Raw genomic sequence first — 17,176 nt, forward strand, 5'->3', positions numbered from 1 at the left:
AATCTAAGGCCTAAGACCTGGGGAATCGAACCCACTAAACCAACAATACATCTTAGCTTTACAGGTCTTGCCTCTAACCGCTCAGCTACCATGGCGTCTTTACCGCTTTACTGAATGGATTATTTATTTCTTTGAGATTTTCTTATCAAAGTTAGAGATTTGCCAGTTGAATTAAAGATTGGATTTTTTTTTTAAAAGGAATATCAATTTAGTTAGCCAAAACACCTTGGACTAGATATTGATACGGATTGTTGGGGTTGGTATCTGAGTCGATACTCAGAATTGAAGAATGTTTAAATTGAACCAATTTACATTTAACAGAACAAAAACTGTTATATTTGATATATGATATCTTAATCGAAACCTAAAAGCATACAAAAAAAATCCCATTTTTTTTTTTTTTTTTTTTTTGTAAAATACAATTTCATTTTCACCAGGCCTATTATGGTGGTGAAGCTAGATGCGATCTAGAATTAGGCAGTGGTGAATTCGATCCATCAGAACTGGTGTGCGGTGCTTGTTCAGATGTCAGCCGTGCGCAGATGTGTCCAAAACATGGTACAGACTTTTTGGAATACAAATGTCGATACTGTTGTTCAGTGGCCGTATTCTTCTGTTTTGGTACTACTCATTTTTGCAACGCCTGTCATGATGACTTTCAACGGGTCACTAACATACCCAAAAATGAGCTTCCTGGATGTCCGGCTGGTGAGTGATTTATTTTTTAGTAATTGATTTCTGTTTGTTTAAAGATTCCAAAGAAAGAGAAAGAGGCATTCTACTATAAAAAAAAAAAAAAAAATTAAATGGTGCTAACCAAATCGGTTGATTTGCTAGAACACAGAGGTTCAATTGGTAAAGTATGTATAATCCAACTTATTTCCTAAATGGCTACTTCATTCTAGAACCTCTTTTACAATAAGCCTAATCCTTTGTCTAAGTGCGACTAATAGCGAACAACTAGCGCATTCTCTCTTTTTCACAGGACCAAAAGCTAAACAATTGGAAGGCGAAGAATGTCCGTTACATGTTAAACATCCTCCGACTGGTGAAGAATTCGCGCTTGGTTGTGGAGTTTGTCGCAATGCGCATACATTTTAGTATAGTTTCACATACTTGTCGTGTTGTCATATTTTATAGTAATATTTCATTCATTACTAAAGAAGGTAACGAAAAGTTATTTCCCTTTTAATTCAAAACTTTTAATCGAATATAAACTTTAAATAAAAAAAGAAGATTAGCTTTAGAATTAAACGAAGACAAGTATGTAACTTAACAAAAGAATTCTTATATTCTTTTGATTTTGTTTTCTTTTACGTTAAGGAATTATATCTTAAATAAGGTTTTCACAATCTACGTTTTATGTATTCACACTTTTAAATAGTACTTTATCACATATTAATCCAAATACTTCAAAAAAAATTTAACAAAACAATTTTTAAGATCTAAATGTGAATTAACTTGAAATAATTTGGCTTTTCCTTAAATAATCTCTGGAATTTCTTTTCTAAGAAAGCGTTTTAATATTCTTAATTAAAACCTGAGAAATAAAAATTATAATATTTTAAGTTTATTTTTTAATTAAAAAAGATTCCAAATTTTTCTATTTAATAAATAAGACATACTCATTAATATGCATTTATGATTTAAATAATTTTATTTTCTTAGCTTTAATCTTTGAAAGATGATTTCTGTTACGAAATTTAGTAATAGACAGTGATTTGTACTACTCATTTCTTGATGCATATTGTATACTCTAGTCAGTATTAATTATATTATATAAATTATTAAAAACCTATTTAAATTCAAATTGTTTTATTGATTATATCTTTGAAAAATAAGTTATTCAAGATTTATTCAGCCCAAGAAAAAATACTGTTCAATTAACATTCAAGAAGTTAAAAAGAAAGTGAGTAGTAAAGTTTTAATAATCGCCTATTTTTTCAGGCGGGCTTTACGTCAAACTACCAAATTAGGTGACGTGGACGGAGGCGACTAGCAAACCATACTTCACTGTAAATTTCTCACACTAACCATTAAATAAAATCCAAGGCCTAGACACTGGGAATCGAACCTAAACCAACAATACATCTTAGCATTGGTGGGTCTAGTCTCTTAACCGCCTAACATACTTTACTATAAATTTCTCATATTAACCATTAAATAAAATTCAAGGCCTAGAGACCGGGGAATCGAACCCACTAAACCAACAATACATCTTAGCTTTGGTGGGTCTAGTCTCTTAACCGCCTAACATACTTAACTATAAATTTCTCATATTAACCATTAAATAAAATCCAAGGCCTAGACCAGGGGTAATCGAACCCACTAAAGCAACAATACATCTTAGCATTGGTGGGTCTAGTCTCTTAACCGCCTAACATACTTAACTATAAATTTCTCATATTAACCATTAAATAAAATCCAAGGCCTAGACACTTGGAATTAAACCCACTAAACCAACAATACATCTTAGCATTGGTGGGTCTAGTCTCTTAACCGCCTAACATACTTTACTATAAATTTCTCATATTAACCATTAAATAAAATCCAAGGCCTAGACACTTGGAATTGAACCCACTAAACCAACAATACATCTTAGCATTGGTGGGTCTAGTCTCTTAACCGCCTAACATACTTTACTATAAATTTCTCATATTAACCATTAAATAAAATCCAAGGCCTAGAGACCGGGGAATCGAACCCACTAAACCAATAATACATCTTAGCATTGGTGGGTCTAGTCTCTTAACCGCCTAACATACTTTACTATAAATTTCTCATATTAACCATTAAATAAAATCCAAGGCCTAGACACTTGGAATTGAACCCACTAAACCAACAATACATCTTAGCATTGGTGGGTCTAGTCTCTTAACCGCCTAACATACTTTACTATAAATTTCTCATATTAACCATTAAATAAAATCCAAGGCCTTGACCAGGGGAATCGAACCCAGTACCACTATAAGCTTCCCTGGACTCGCCTCTTAACCGCTCGGCTATCGTGGCGCCTAAAGAAAGTGAGTATTTAAACATATAACTTGTAGAAAGAGTTCAATTTAATAAAAACAAGCAACTTTACTGGCTATCATAGTTTCTTTCCTCTGCGGTTAGACGTTGATTTCAAAACCTTGAGTATAAATTCAAAACTTTTTCATTAATGAGCATCTACCTGTAAATTAACTATTGGCTACAATTGCAATTACCTTCAAATAAATTAAATAAAATAACTTTCAAATAAAATATATTTTTATTAGGTATTTATAATTACATAAAATAAAATTTTAATTAAATAAAACAACATAATTTTTTTTGTTTTATACATATACAAAATACTGAAGGAAGGAAGGAATATTGCTAATTTCAGTGGTAATTTTTATTTTTGCCAAGTTTTTGACCAAGAAACTAATAGGTCATCTTCAGGGCTTATCCTATTGACACACTGTAACATTTCTTTTACATTGTTTACACATAAAGTTGGTGTATCTTTTTTGTTCTGTCTGCTAATGAACTGAGTGTGTTCGGTTTGGTGAAACAGAGATCAGTTTAAAGTAAGTCGGCCTATTATGGTTTGTTTAGATTGTTTCGTAACTGTTTTCAAATTTAAACTATTTTTGTCTGTGTGTTTGTCTCCGATTTTAGTATATCACGGTTCGCCTAGAACGATTTTAATTGAAAAGTTCACCAATATGAAATTTTTTTTTCTTTCTCCTTAATTATTTGGGTCAAAACGAACCAAAATCCACTGAAAACCAAATCGTTTTACGTTGCAGATTTTTTTTTTTTTTTTAATTTTTTAGGTCAAAAAACGACTTTTTTTTTGCATTGTTAAGCCTAATAAGGAAAAACAATACAGTTTTTTTTGCAAAAACCAATACATGCATTTTGAAGCTGAGGGAATTTCCGGCAGATTGATGTATTTTATAAATTTCATTTTTATCATTTATAAAATACATCAATCTGTCGGAAATTCCCTCAGCTTCAAAATGCATGCATTGGTTTTTGCAAAAAAAAAACTGTATTGTTTTTCCTTATTAGGCTTAACAATGCAAAAAAATTAAAAAAAAAAATCTGCAACGTAAATCGATTTGGTTTTCAGTGGATTTTGGTTCGTTTTGACCCAAATAATTAAGGAGAAAGAAAAATTTTTTCATGTTAGTGAACTTTTCAATTAAAATCGTTCTAGGCGAACCGTTAATATATTACTAGTAATTAATTTTTGTAAACCAATTTAAAAAAAAAAATTACAATACATTTTATAACTCGAACTGTAAAATATGTTGCACAGCCCTGAAGATGGGACCTAAGTCCCTGTAGGTCGAAAACTCGGCTAAAATAAAAAAAAATGACTGAAATAGGCAATATTCTTTCTTCCTTCTAGATTAATGAATCAGTCACCAAAAACAATTAAAAAAAACAGTAAATTTTACTTACATTCTCTCTTCTCTTGTTTATTGATGTAAATTAATTGAATTATCGAACACTTTAAAAAAAAAAAAAAAGCAAAAAAATATACTAAATAAGAAACAATAAAAATAATCTAACTTAAAATTAAATAACAATTTTTATAAAAGACATTCAGAAAACTATTTTCCTTTTTCTAAATTTTTCTTTGATTATTTTATAACCTTGTTTTTTCTTTTTTTTGAACCTTTGTCATTCTACTTAATTCTTAAAATACTAGTTATTCATATTTTGTTTAAAAATTCATTTATTTTTTTGATCTGTATCGACATTTACGTTTTTTTTTCCTTTATTTTAATGAATAAATCATATGAAATCTAATATATTTTTATAGAATCTGAGCAAATATGACGTTTGTTCCCATTTTGGTACTTTCAACTTTTTTTTAAATTTTTGTTAACCACCTATAAAAACATATTTTTCAGAAGTCTTTTTCATTTTATAGTACAAATTTCCAAGATTTTATTATAATAAACATTTATATGGAAGAAATAAATATTTCTAGCCAAGAATATGATCTAAACAAAAATGAACAATGTAAATAAAATTTTACTGTTCAGCAAAAGAAAAAGGAAATCAAACGAAATAAACTGACACAATCTTTTCTACATTTCATTTTTAAATTTCTCTATTTGTAAAAATATATTGTATAAATTTGTTTATTCTACTTCTTTCCCAATTTGTTTTACGAATGCACGCACGTCCAGTATCCGGATCTTAAAAATAAATGCATAGATTAAAAATACCTGTGACACATTAATTCGTGGGGGGACCTTACTCTCTTTTATTCTGTGACTATTTCTAGCGAAGCCCCCCCACCGGCCCCCGAAGAATACTGTAAATCGCACTAGAATGCATGGCACTGGCTGACAAACATCAACCAAAATGTTAAAAAAAAAGAATAATTTTCAGAAGCAGATATTAATACTATCATATTTAATAATAAAATTAAAGAAATTATAAAGTGACTGAGATTAATTAAAGTAATTGATTAAAAAAAAAAAAAAATTGACTTCTTAAGGGACATACTGACTCCTTAACCTTTCTCAGACAGTGAAGTGAGAACTGGCAGTAGAAGTAAAAGTCTAATTTTTTTACATAAACTGATGAGAGTCAATCTCTTGAAGATGAATGAAATCACTGATATTTGTGGACTTGCGAATAGACTTAACAAAAAGCACACTATTTTTGTAAGCAAACGAAAGGTATTTAAGCGAGACATTAGAGAGTCAACTAAGCGCTCAACTATTGTTGTCAGCCCAAAAGTTAGTCTACGTATGCCTCAACGGACACATTAAATGAGATGGCCGACGCCTCAAACGAGGCCACTATCAAACCGAAGGGTAGGCATTAGAAACGATTAGCGCCTTGAGAAATCTTCCAAAAAATAATAATAAAGAAGGCTTACTTACGTTTTTCAAAAAAAAAAAGTAAATTCATGAAAACATTAAACGAAATTTTTCTTACAGAATGCTGCTAAACCACAGGAGCTATTAGATGTTGTTGGCAAAAGAAAGGGCGATATTTCCATGCAGAGCCTAAATTCACCGTAAGCTGGAATCTGTTCTATGTACTAAACATCTTGTTTGTCCTTCCTCTGACTTCAATTACAGCTAAATCCCCTATTTTTCTATTAACAGATCTTCCGAACCATTACTCAGAGTGCCCCTTATGAAGAGTATCCAAATAAGAATTATTTTCCAATGCTCGTCTGAATGCCCTTGGAGTCTATATTCAATTTATTAACTAGAATGAAAACCAATGTACTGGAAGATATATCAGTATCTTATTCAAACAGAATTAATTCAATTTTCTGCCAAAACTACGTAGATAATAAAGCTATTTATCCACTTAAAGCAGATGGGCAAATCGTATGAAACTATTTATCTTTTTAAGTGTAACCTAAAATGTACCTTTAATTAAATAACTCCAGAAATGTAGTAAGAGAAAGGGATGCGAATATAAACACCAGATTTTAGGGAATTTCCTAAGGACGGATGGGAGTAGATTCCCCATGAAGTGACATTACGATGTGATGTACAATGTAAATTATGTTAATGATAATTAAAAATGTATTATAGTTCAGAGTTTGGGACATCGAGGATACTTATAGTAAGAGAAACATTACAACACACTTTTTTCAATTAACTCGAACGTTTTCTTCTAATTCCACTTTAAAAAAAAATACGAATGTAAATTAATAATTACAAAAAAAAGAAAGTTAAAACAGAAAAAGGCAAATTTCCAATAGCAGGGGAAGAATAAAAAATCGGCTGGCACTACAAAAATCCCGAGAAAATGGTATCACCTCTTTGAGGTTACAGATAGGGATCACATTGGCCAATGGCTAGATGATTTGAAACTGAGGTTATATTACACCCAATTTAAAAAAAAAATGGATAGATAGCTTTATTTCTAATGATCAAATATAGATAAAAAATCTTCTTTAAAAAATAAAAGCTAAAAAAAGATCAACAATTTACTAAGCTGCAACGAGAAATAAAGATTAATTAAAAAATAAAATCAGTCATTAATAATTAATAAAATCACTTAATAACAAATAACAATATTGAGTAAAAATTATTTAAAAAAAAAAAATTGTGTGTGTACAGAATATACATCTCATTTTATTTTGTACTTGGTATAATTACTTTCTTGACTATAACACTAAAATGGTCATTTTAATTTCAAACTAGTTTTCTCTTTCGCACCAATAATTATAATCTTTCCTTTTTTTTATCATTACACTTAGATATACAATACAATAGATTAAATGATTTATTTATTATCAGCTATTTATTTTTTAATATTATATAAATTTTTCTAGCTATTTATTATTTACGATATCTGTTAAATTGGATACAATTACTATAGGTTATAACCACAAAAATACCTGGTAAACTAATTAACAAATTAAGGTTAGATTAACTTGATTATATTTGTTGTTATTATTATTATTAGCATATAAACACAATATAAGGTGGGGGACTTTTAATTTGTTATAATATAGGATTTTATTATTTAATAATACTCGTTATTTTATATAATACTGAGATAAATCGCACCAATGCAAATTGAAAATAGTGTATCGTCAGTGTAAATGTGTTTTAAGTTACTTGAAAAATTAGGTAAACACTTATTTTTAGAGAAGAGATTCGCCTTGGTATCCTAAAGAAACTGGATTGGTTTACCCGAATGACCATTGAGAGTAATCTGGACTAAATAACGCAAATTCAAAAGTTCAAAACTGCCTTCCATGACACAAAAGTCGGATGATTTTCAGGTAGCGTGTGGCTTAAAAAAGTAAAGAACTTTTTTTTTTTTTCCTATCTCTCCGTCTCTAACCGACCTATTTAGCTGAAGATGTGATGGTCACTGCCTGCTTTCTCCAGAGCATTGTAGGAATTGGTGGAATGGTCCTACAAATCAATGAAAGTAAAAAGTAAGTAATTGATGGCCTCGAGGAAAGATGACTTCGTTTGACTTCTAAGAGGCATAAGTTCTAAGTGGTGGTACCTCCTTCAAGTATCTGGGCGCCACGAAAACGAATGGAAATCAAAGCTCGCCTAATAAGCTGGTGGTAATCTAATGCTTACTTTCGTTGCAAATAGCGTTACGATCATTAAAGACTACATAAATAATCTATAAGATAGTGATCCGATAGAAGTTACATTCGCCACCTTAAGACACGGACCCTGACACAAAGAGACTGAAAAGTGCTGCGGAAAATTTATGGCTATAAAGAAAAAAGGGAAAATAAGAATCTCTATACAAACGTGACATTGTTTTATTGATCACAATTAAAAACAGCCATGCCGAAATGGCAAGGTCACGTCCAAAGAATGCCAGACGAAAAAGGGACCTAGAAAATTTGCTGTACAGTGCAGATAAAACAGGAGATCAAAGACCTAAACTTTCTCGGTAGCAGGATTTCGAGGACAAACGCCGGTCAAGATGGAGATGAGATAAAACGCAACATTACCAACTGTTGGTACAGATTAATGGTTTCTTCAAGAACTGTAAAGCAATTTGGTAAGTAACAAATTACTAAACTTAACAACAATTATTCCCACAAATACAAAAAAAAAAAAAGCATTAAGATAATATTTAAACTCTTTAGGAAACAATTTTATAAAACTTTGGGACCTACGATACCTTTTTTCTTCTTTCCACAGGATGCGATTTTCTTACAGTAGTTATTACCAGATCTGTATCCTTTTAAGGTTGTTTCTCTTTTTTTATTTACAAATCCAAAAGACACAATCATTGCAAACATTTAGTATAAACTATGGGAGAAGATATGATTAGTATTTCTTTTATTATTATTTTTTTAATAATTTGTAATTTATTATTTTTTAAACACAACAATGACTGACTTTTCTAAAGGATAAATTTTTATGATTATTTTCTTTTTTTTAAACTAGACACATATTTGAGGTATAACTTTTAGAAGTTTAATGTTCTTAGGTTTCATACATATATATTACAGATTTGCACTTATACGGTCATCCTTAATATTTTTGAATGGTTTCCTCATAATTTTTCTTAGGTAATGTATTATTACAAAATGTTTATTTTTCGATGCTTCTTAAAATAAACACAAAAGTCCAGATGAAAATATTTGTTGCTTTGTATTTTACTTTCTCATTAAAGGAAGTCTTGCGCGTGTTGCCAACATAAACATACAAAATGCAGCTATTGAAATACACCGTTTTAAAATGTTTTTTTAAATAGTGGTCTCAGTGTCTGGTAGCTCAAACCATATATTATGTTCGGGTTCTACCTTGGGATCCGAATACAAATTGGTGAAACAGGAAAGGCCACTACACTAAATCGATTTTTCTTTTTTCTAAAAAGAATACTTCCGACGTTCTTATTCGAACTTGACGTACAGAACAGCATCTACGAAGGGGCTCACAGATTGTGCAGATAACGAGAATAGGTTCTAGTAAAATTTTCACTGCCCAGAACCTTTCTATTTTGAACTGAATTTGGAATCAGTTTTTAAGTTTAAGTTTGTTTCGCATCAATACGAAATAATACCTATCATAGTTACGACGATCCTCTTCTATTGATATCCTTGTACCCAGTGATGGCATCCTACCGATTCGCGCGAATCGTTTTTTAAAATTATTTAAACCTTATTATAAAAAAAAAAAAAAAAAAAAAAAAAAAATAGAGAACCGGTTATTAAAAATAAATGAATTACTCGTGACTTCAGTTTTGAATCGTGCGCCATGCCCTGCAGTGTTGCAACTGTGGACTGCCTAATTCGGGAGCCGTACAAAATTGCATCCGCGCTGTAATTTGTGTGACAACAGTGTACACAATAGTATTTTTAATGCAAATTGAGGCTAAGTAAGTGATCTGTTTTCACACTTAAAAAAAATAAAGAATAAGTTCCTAGATATCACTTGACTTTATGGAATCAAGTTCCTGAAAAAATTAGGATGTTCCACAAACTGGATGATTCACAGTGTTGAGCTAATGTGAGAGGCGCCTCTTAATTGCTTTTGGTGCCTGTTTCCAAGCATTGGGTTTAAGAAAGTGCTCTCAACTATCACTTAAAAACGGGAGACTTTACAGAAGATCATTTTCAGATGGCAGTGAGACAGGGCGTTTGACTCACTGCCAATCTGTACCACTCTATTCTGTAGATCCCTTTCGATGATTGGATTCGAAGAAATTACCTGAAGGACAAATTTTTTTATTTTAGATTTCCAATGATTTTCAAAAAAAAAAAAAATAGTACCAGTTGCTATGAGCAAGTGTAGTGCGAGACGGTAACGTAATTGAAGACGAAATCTCTACACCAAACTGATTAACCTACCTCTGATGATAGAAGAAAGTTCGAAACCATGACAAGTCCTATCATGCATGATATGATGACGTATAAACTCAAAAATATTATTCAGCATTGCCAACCTAACCAGATTTTCACCAAGAAAGTTACTTAGAATTTTATGAGGGAAAAAACCCTTCAATATACGACAATCCAAATAGTGCAAACTGTTTCAAAATTCTGGGAATCATAAAAACAAAGAGATTACAGACACAATTTTCAATCATTTTTAGAAAGTAAAAATAAAAGACAAATCGATTAAAACTAAAAGGAATAGAAAAATAAGAGGAAAATGAAAATTCACAAAATTCAAGGGTTTAAATGATTAAACTTTGAATAAACTTGTAAAGTAGTGGGAGGGGTCAGAGATTATTTAACAATTGTGCACAAGTTTTATTTTTCACTTGCAATATCTTTTTCTAATAAAAAAAAAAAAAATTAAAAAAATATATCTACAACTATTAATAAATTAGTATCTCTTTCTAAATACTGCAGATGGCTTGATGAAGTATCATTATTTAAAGTCTGATTTTAGGATCAAATTTTTTTTTTTTTTACTTCCTAAGAAACAAAATAAAAAGAAAAAATTGAAAATAAATTCAACTTACTACAATCTTTGTTACCTGTTAACTAAAAAATAAACTCTTCTATTAAGAATCTAACTGTTGACAATCCAATAGCGCCTCATTGAATAATTTGGCAGTAATTAAATCGGCATCACATTTTGAATCCAAGTCGAAACATTCACTTTCAATTAATCGCAGCTCAGGCTGAAAATAAGAATTAATAATTACTTACTACTATATAAAGTGTGTTTCTGTTAACCAGTTAAGCGTGGAGTTTAGTTTAAAAAAAAAAAAAAAAAAAAAAAAAACCCACAGTATGCGGAATTAAAATCAGACAATGACGTGTACACACGTGTCGAACGCAGGGACAAAACAACCAAACGTTTTCAACATCATAATAGTCACTGCAAGCGACTTTTTCTGCAATCTCTCTGGGGGGGGGGGGGCTTGAGATTACCACTGTATTCTGTGCTCATTTCAAAAATCTTGCACCGCTTCACGTTATGCATTGCTCCTAGTTAACTAGGGACGCACAAGAGCTTATTTACAAGGAAGAAAAGAGAGCTTTGAATTCTGTACAAAATGAAATCTAGTTCGTACTGAGAGGTCAGAATCTCTGTATAAGGTAAAAACGGGCATTGCACAAAGGTTGAGAGCTTCTATTTGTGTGCGTAATTTCCCAATCTCTAATGCGGATACCAAACATGTACCAACCACTTATCATTTGGCTGACTCCCACCGCAGTTCTATTGGGTAAGATAAAGGAAAAATTCCTTCAAATCATAATCTTATTGTATTTTATTAAAATTTCGTGTTTTTTTTTATAGTTAATGGCAATTTTATATTTTTCACAACGAGTATACACGTCAAACGCACTGTAATAGAGATTTTGGTTGGACGTGTATACACCTCAAACACGCTTAACTGGTTAAAAAAATAAATAAATGAATGAATAATACGCTTTCATTTGTAAATTAATGATAATAAGGGAAGGAATTAGCTAGGTGTACAGCGTATCCATGCGGAGATCCCAGGGGTTCACTGAACCAGCGATGCACTGAAAAAAAGACGATCCCAAACTGAAGGGAGTAATATAGATCTTAAAACAAAACACTTACATACAGTAGTTCATTGAAACCTTCGTTAACCACATCGGCTGGATCTTCTTCCATAATAGATGGTAAGGTAGTTATATTCTTTAATGGTGAATTAGATCTACTTTCAGAAGATCTTCTGTACAGTCCGGTATTGTTTAAATTATTTGGTAATTCTACGTCTTCAGATAAATTATTAATACTGTCATCATTCAGAGTCTGCAAACGACAGAAATTTTTATTGAACAACAAAAAAAATGAAAAACACCGTCCGTTATTCATTGGAGAATCCAGGGTCAAGCAATGGGGACTTTCTAGAAAATACCTCAATTTATGCCTGGAAGCAGAGCTGATAAACTTGATTTTATCATTTTAAAAACAAAATTTACCCTGACGAAACAGAAATGAGATTGTCGCCTACACAGACAGACCTTTGATGGCTACATGAACTGTGCCGTGTCCGCATCGCCATTTCATTCGACTGTCTTTGAGGATGAAATCTTCATTATTTTAAGTTCCCAATATCTTAAGCATAAGTTATATCACTAAGAAAGAGAGAAGGTGTTGAATTCTGTGGCGAACTATAAGGCTAAACAAAGCGCCTAGCCAAAAGGTTAGAACATAATAAAGATTTTGATTTAGCTTATCTAGCTATAAGCCAACAAAGGAGATGAGGTGATACAGCATTCTCATTTTTTGAAAATCTATTTTACAAGTTCACCTTCTGGATTCTTTAATAAATGTCAAAAAAAAAAATACTAGATACCTTATTGTTATTATTGTTACTATTTATCAATAACCCCATATGATTTTTCTTCCAAATTGTTCGGCATTTTGAATCAAGATTCTGTTTAATTCGATGCCAGTCTTGTTCGGTAATGTTGAATTTATACATCAAATGACACCTTATAGCATATATCTGAAATTAATAAATTGTTGTAAAAAAAAATATATTATAATAAAAGTATTGTTATTTTTAGAAATAGATTATTAATTTAGAAGTTTCAAGCTTTTTAAAGTTTCAACAAACAACCATCAGGTAAGTTTTTGGCCACAATTGTGCAACCGGAAAGCACACAAAAATCTAAGATTTCAACAGTAAACTGTAGGATATGTAATTTCAATGTAGATTTTATTCTTTTTTTAAAGGAAATTTTAGCTCTAGCGCAAGATTAGATAGCTTAACTCTAATACATTTGGTAGAAAACGTATTTTTACATTAACTTGTAGAGCTCGATAGATAGTAGAGCCGTTTAAATTTCAGAAAAGTACTACTTTGAAATTTATGTTTATTCTGGACCAGATACCAATAGATTTTTTAGGTGTGCCTAAAAAAAAAATTCGATATTCCTTTAAAAATATAAAGTTAAATTATACATACTAAAAGAGGATCCAATTGTTTCTTTGAATGTTTTCCTTTGCCAGACAGATTTGAAACGGCTAAAACTTCTTTAGGAAATAGAAAATCAAGTAATGTAAGAGCCATTTTTTCTGGTGTATGGCAACCTTCATTTATTTCTACGAGATTTCTAAAAATTTCAACAACTAATTTGATTTTGTGGTAATACTTTAAATAATAATAAGAGTAACATTGATCAAATTACTTACTCGGGTGAAATATTCACCCTAACTCTTGCTTTTGGATTATCTTCATCGCCTAACCACGAACCGGACGGTAAATCTTTTTCAGAATTCAATTCAATCACTTGGGGTTCAACGTTACAAGTATTTACGTTTGATAGGAGAACTATTGGTGCAGAACTACAACCAAAAACGCTTTAAACTAGATTAAAAAAAACTGTACAAAACAAAAAATAAATATATAACTTTTATGTTCTTACCTTTGAATCTTTTCCTCTTTATCATCTTGATTCTTAACACTTCTTATATAATTATCAATAACCTTAATTTTTGGCAATAATAACTGAGCACAACATGAATTTGTGTGGCCTTTTTTATGCAATTCACAACTACCTAATATCGTAGTACAAGTATTTATTAAAAATTCCACCTTTTTTTCTAATGCGTACATTCTTCTATCAAACATTTCCTTTAATTCTTTCAACGTATCGTTCGGTTCGATACGCACCCTTTTTGTTGTAGGAGCCATAAATGCAAGTTTTCTTCGTCAAAAATATAAGTCCTCCGGCCTATCTTTATTAAACTCGCTTGTATGTCTGGTTAGCAAACAAATTAACAGAACGATGTATAAAAAAAAATGTAGAAATAATATAAAAACTATTGTAATCTATTTAGATGTATTCTCAATTAATCTTAAATGTTTAACAGATTTTTAGTTAACCGTGCAAATTCACTAGGAATACTGATATAAAAACAACTAAATAATTCTAGTAAACAAATTAACAATTCACACTATTGGGAACACCTTAAAAAACCGCTGAAGAAACCTCACTTTACTGTTACCTAACTTTGGGTGTAACCTTCGTTGGTGGCCAGTACAGAAACCTTCATAATTTGTGCACGCATGCGTCAAGTCTGGGTGGTCATCTATGATTATTTTTAATTTTCATTTTATTTATTTAATATTTTTTCCACACAATTGAAAAACATATTTCAATAGGAAAAAAAGGCAAACTTCAACTTGACGTGATGACTCAACTATGACATCTTTCGTTGTAATTTGTACATATTTTTAAACTTTGAATTTTAAGACATATTTTATTTCTTAGTATATAAAACTGCCCATTATACTGAAAGAGTCACTATCATAGGCAACAAATTACAATCTTCTCAGAATGCCCTAAAGAGAATTTGAATAAATTCAAAAGTTATTGATCCACTTGTGTCTGTATACTTACGTAGTTTAGAGAAACTTATTGACGGATTTGTTTTTTCAAATTTGGAAACATCGCTATAGCTACACATCTAAAAATTTCTCATACACTCCTTAAAAATGAAAAAGTAAGTGTATGTACGTACATATTTCAAAAATGTAACACACCCAACCTTTTCCATTAATGCCTTAATTGAATTTACCTGAAAATTGAAATTATGACAGTTTGATTGAGTCCAATGAATAAGTTTCAAGAAAATTGTTCGACACCAATTCAGAGGTACTAAAAAATAGTTCAGCATACTTTCAGTTTATTGATTTTGATTTTTACAGTCGGGTCGAAAACTCAAATTAGAAAATTTAGCTCGAAAGCAATACTTCCTTCTTCTTCACCAGTTTAGAAAGTATGTTGTAGTAAAAAGGCTAATTTGTACTTTTTTAAAAAAATTCTCTTTATTATTTGGGTCATCAATCTGCAGAATGCCAGCTGATTAACGTCACATATTAACGATAGATTCTTACCTGAAAACCAAACTTTTTTTTTAAGAAAAGAAAGAAATGAGGCAGCGTTAACGTCCTCTCTATGATGGCCAATTATCTTTTCAATCGGTCTATTCAGTTCTTCCTTTGTTTCCTGTAAACGCCTAATAATTTTTTCCCAATAAATGTACGCAAGCTGTAAATGACAGCATTAGAACTGGCTTTTTTTATATATTTATTCTGTATTCTACGAACCCTTGAGGTTTAGTTTTTACAAAGATAACGCAAACAAATCAATCTAGAAGTTTTGAAAAACTAAAGAAATAATTCTTTATTGAGAGAACACTGTATTTTGATTTCCAAAAAAAGTGATTTGTAACGCTGATAAAAACCGATTAAAATGATTAAACACCAGTATCTTCGGAGACACAATTGTTTGGCCAATTCACCCCTTAAGTTACACTTAAAATAATCATTGAAACAAATGTTTCCACAAAAGACAAAAGTAAAAACAGAGTAAGTTTATAAATATGAAACAAAAAAAACTTAAAAAGAAAATCGTTCCAGAAAAATAAGGTCTTGGCAGCTTCTTAATTTTTTACTTTTCGCACTTGTGAAAACATCAGGTAAATTTTCTGCAAAACTACATGGAACTCCACAGAACCTTAAAAAAAATGGACATTTTCAGGGAAAAATTCATGGCCGAAATTTCCCCATGGTGAGACAAAAGGTAAGGTGACGAAATAAATTAAAATGCATTATTTTTTAATTTATATTTTTACTTAAACCATTTTTTTTTTAAACTTTTTATAATTATTTTTTATTGATTTTAAAAATTATATTTTAATAACTTAGTTTGAATTTATTAAAACTATAACATAAATTTTATATATCTGTATTTACTACCTTAACATTGTTTAGGGCATTCAAACAGCTGATAGCATCTATACTTAACAGAAATTCATCGTTTTTTTACAGGAAAAACAATAATCAATAGAAAACAATCGATCCTAACATAAACCTTATTGTTGTACACAGTATAAAATTAGTTATGTTCACCAAATTTTAATTAATTAATTTTCATAATTGACAAATTGTCATTTAATTATGATAACAAGAATAAACAACTTAGAATAAATTAACAAAAAATTAAAATAAATAAAAATGCCTATGTCAGCCTCAACTTAGTTCCACGATATAAAGTTGATTTTTTATTGAACCTCCCCGCAGTCCAGAATTTTGCCTATTTTTTTTACTTTTTGGGAGCCTGTTTAAAGGCACTTAATCGGACTGATGGTCAGTTTAATAGACCAAGAAATGCCAGTTTGATTGCCCATTTTTATGTTCAAGACTAGACTGTTAAGTGCTGAATGAGATTGATGGATTTTTTAGATATTTTGAGTACTGAAATTGAGTCATTCGAATGGATGGATGAATGTCAGTCAGGATAGACGTTTTGTTAGTATGTCGGAACATTCTTGGCGTCAGTCTAGTGGAGTGGCCACAGTGGACAATGATGACAACGTATAAGTATAGAGCTCTGGATGCTTTCAATCCATTATATTAAAATAAAAATTGCTGCAGCAGAATTAATTTTATTAAATAAAATTTCCCCAATAATAGCAGATGAATAAATAAAAATCTATCGAATCTGAAACTTTCTTTATCGAGAACGTATACCCCAAGGCTCCAGGAGGATTTCTCCAGCTAAGAAAGCTTTCCTGACTAAAACTGGCTTTAGATAGTACTGTGACTTAAAGCTGCAGAGAGCCTAACTCAGACAGTAAAGAAGGAAACATCCTCTCTCTTGGGAGGAAATGGAATTTACGCACCAGGAAGTTGAGCGGTAATACAAATCTGCAGGTGCTCCGATTTCTCTGAGACTTCGGATGCCATCTTTGGAACATTTGGGAAAGGCACAGGATGCGCAGAA

At 30.8% G+C, this 17,176-nt stretch overlaps 2 protein-coding genes across 11 annotated transcripts in view; one reads left to right on the forward strand and one right to left on the reverse strand.

The window, feature by feature from the left end:
• hiw (MYC binding protein highwire) overlaps positions 1-1,810 on the forward strand; it is a 305,440-nt gene extending 303,630 nt beyond the window's left edge. For all 4 annotated transcript variants that reach the window (XM_074120283.1, XM_074120285.1, XM_074120284.1 and 1 more), the window contains 2 exons: positions 438-708; positions 986-1,810. In XM_074120283.1, the coding sequence (XP_073976384.1) occupies positions 438-708; positions 986-1,101 (387 nt within the window). In that variant the 3' untranslated portion in view covers positions 1,102-1,810. The remainder of the gene's footprint in view (positions 1-437; positions 709-985) is intronic.
• A 1,420-nt stretch (positions 1,811-3,230) lies between these two features.
• On the reverse strand, positions 3,231-15,390 carry LOC141450156 (uncharacterized). Of its 7 annotated transcripts, XR_012455961.1 has the most exons (8): positions 13,811-15,390; positions 13,578-13,745; positions 13,351-13,498; positions 12,736-12,888; positions 11,994-12,188; positions 10,933-11,079; positions 10,298-10,489; positions 3,231-10,157 (listed from the first exon to the last, which is right to left on the reverse strand). XR_012455961.1 is itself a non-coding variant. In XM_074120299.1 (7 exons), the coding sequence occupies exons 1-6, from the start codon at positions 14,077-14,079 to the stop codon at positions 10,960-10,962; spliced, it is 1,053 nt and encodes a 350-aa protein (XP_073976400.1). In that variant the 5' UTR covers positions 14,080-15,390; the 3' UTR covers positions 3,231-5,183; positions 10,933-10,959. The 7 variants fall into 7 exon arrangements, 5 of the variants coding, with proteins under 5 accessions (XP_073976400.1, XP_073976399.1, XP_073976401.1 ...); XR_012455960.1 differs by having other exon boundaries at positions 10,298-11,079; XM_074120299.1 differs by lacking the exon at positions 10,298-10,489 and having other exon boundaries at positions 3,231-5,183.
• Positions 15,391-17,176: the final 1,786 nt, after the last annotated feature.

This window comes from Rhodnius prolixus, unplaced genomic scaffold, assembly GCF_049639745.1.
Source record: "Rhodnius prolixus isolate KJV_2025 unplaced genomic scaffold, Rpr scaffold_2, whole genome shotgun sequence".
NCBI lineage: Eukaryota > Metazoa > Arthropoda > Insecta > Hemiptera > Reduviidae > Rhodnius > Rhodnius prolixus.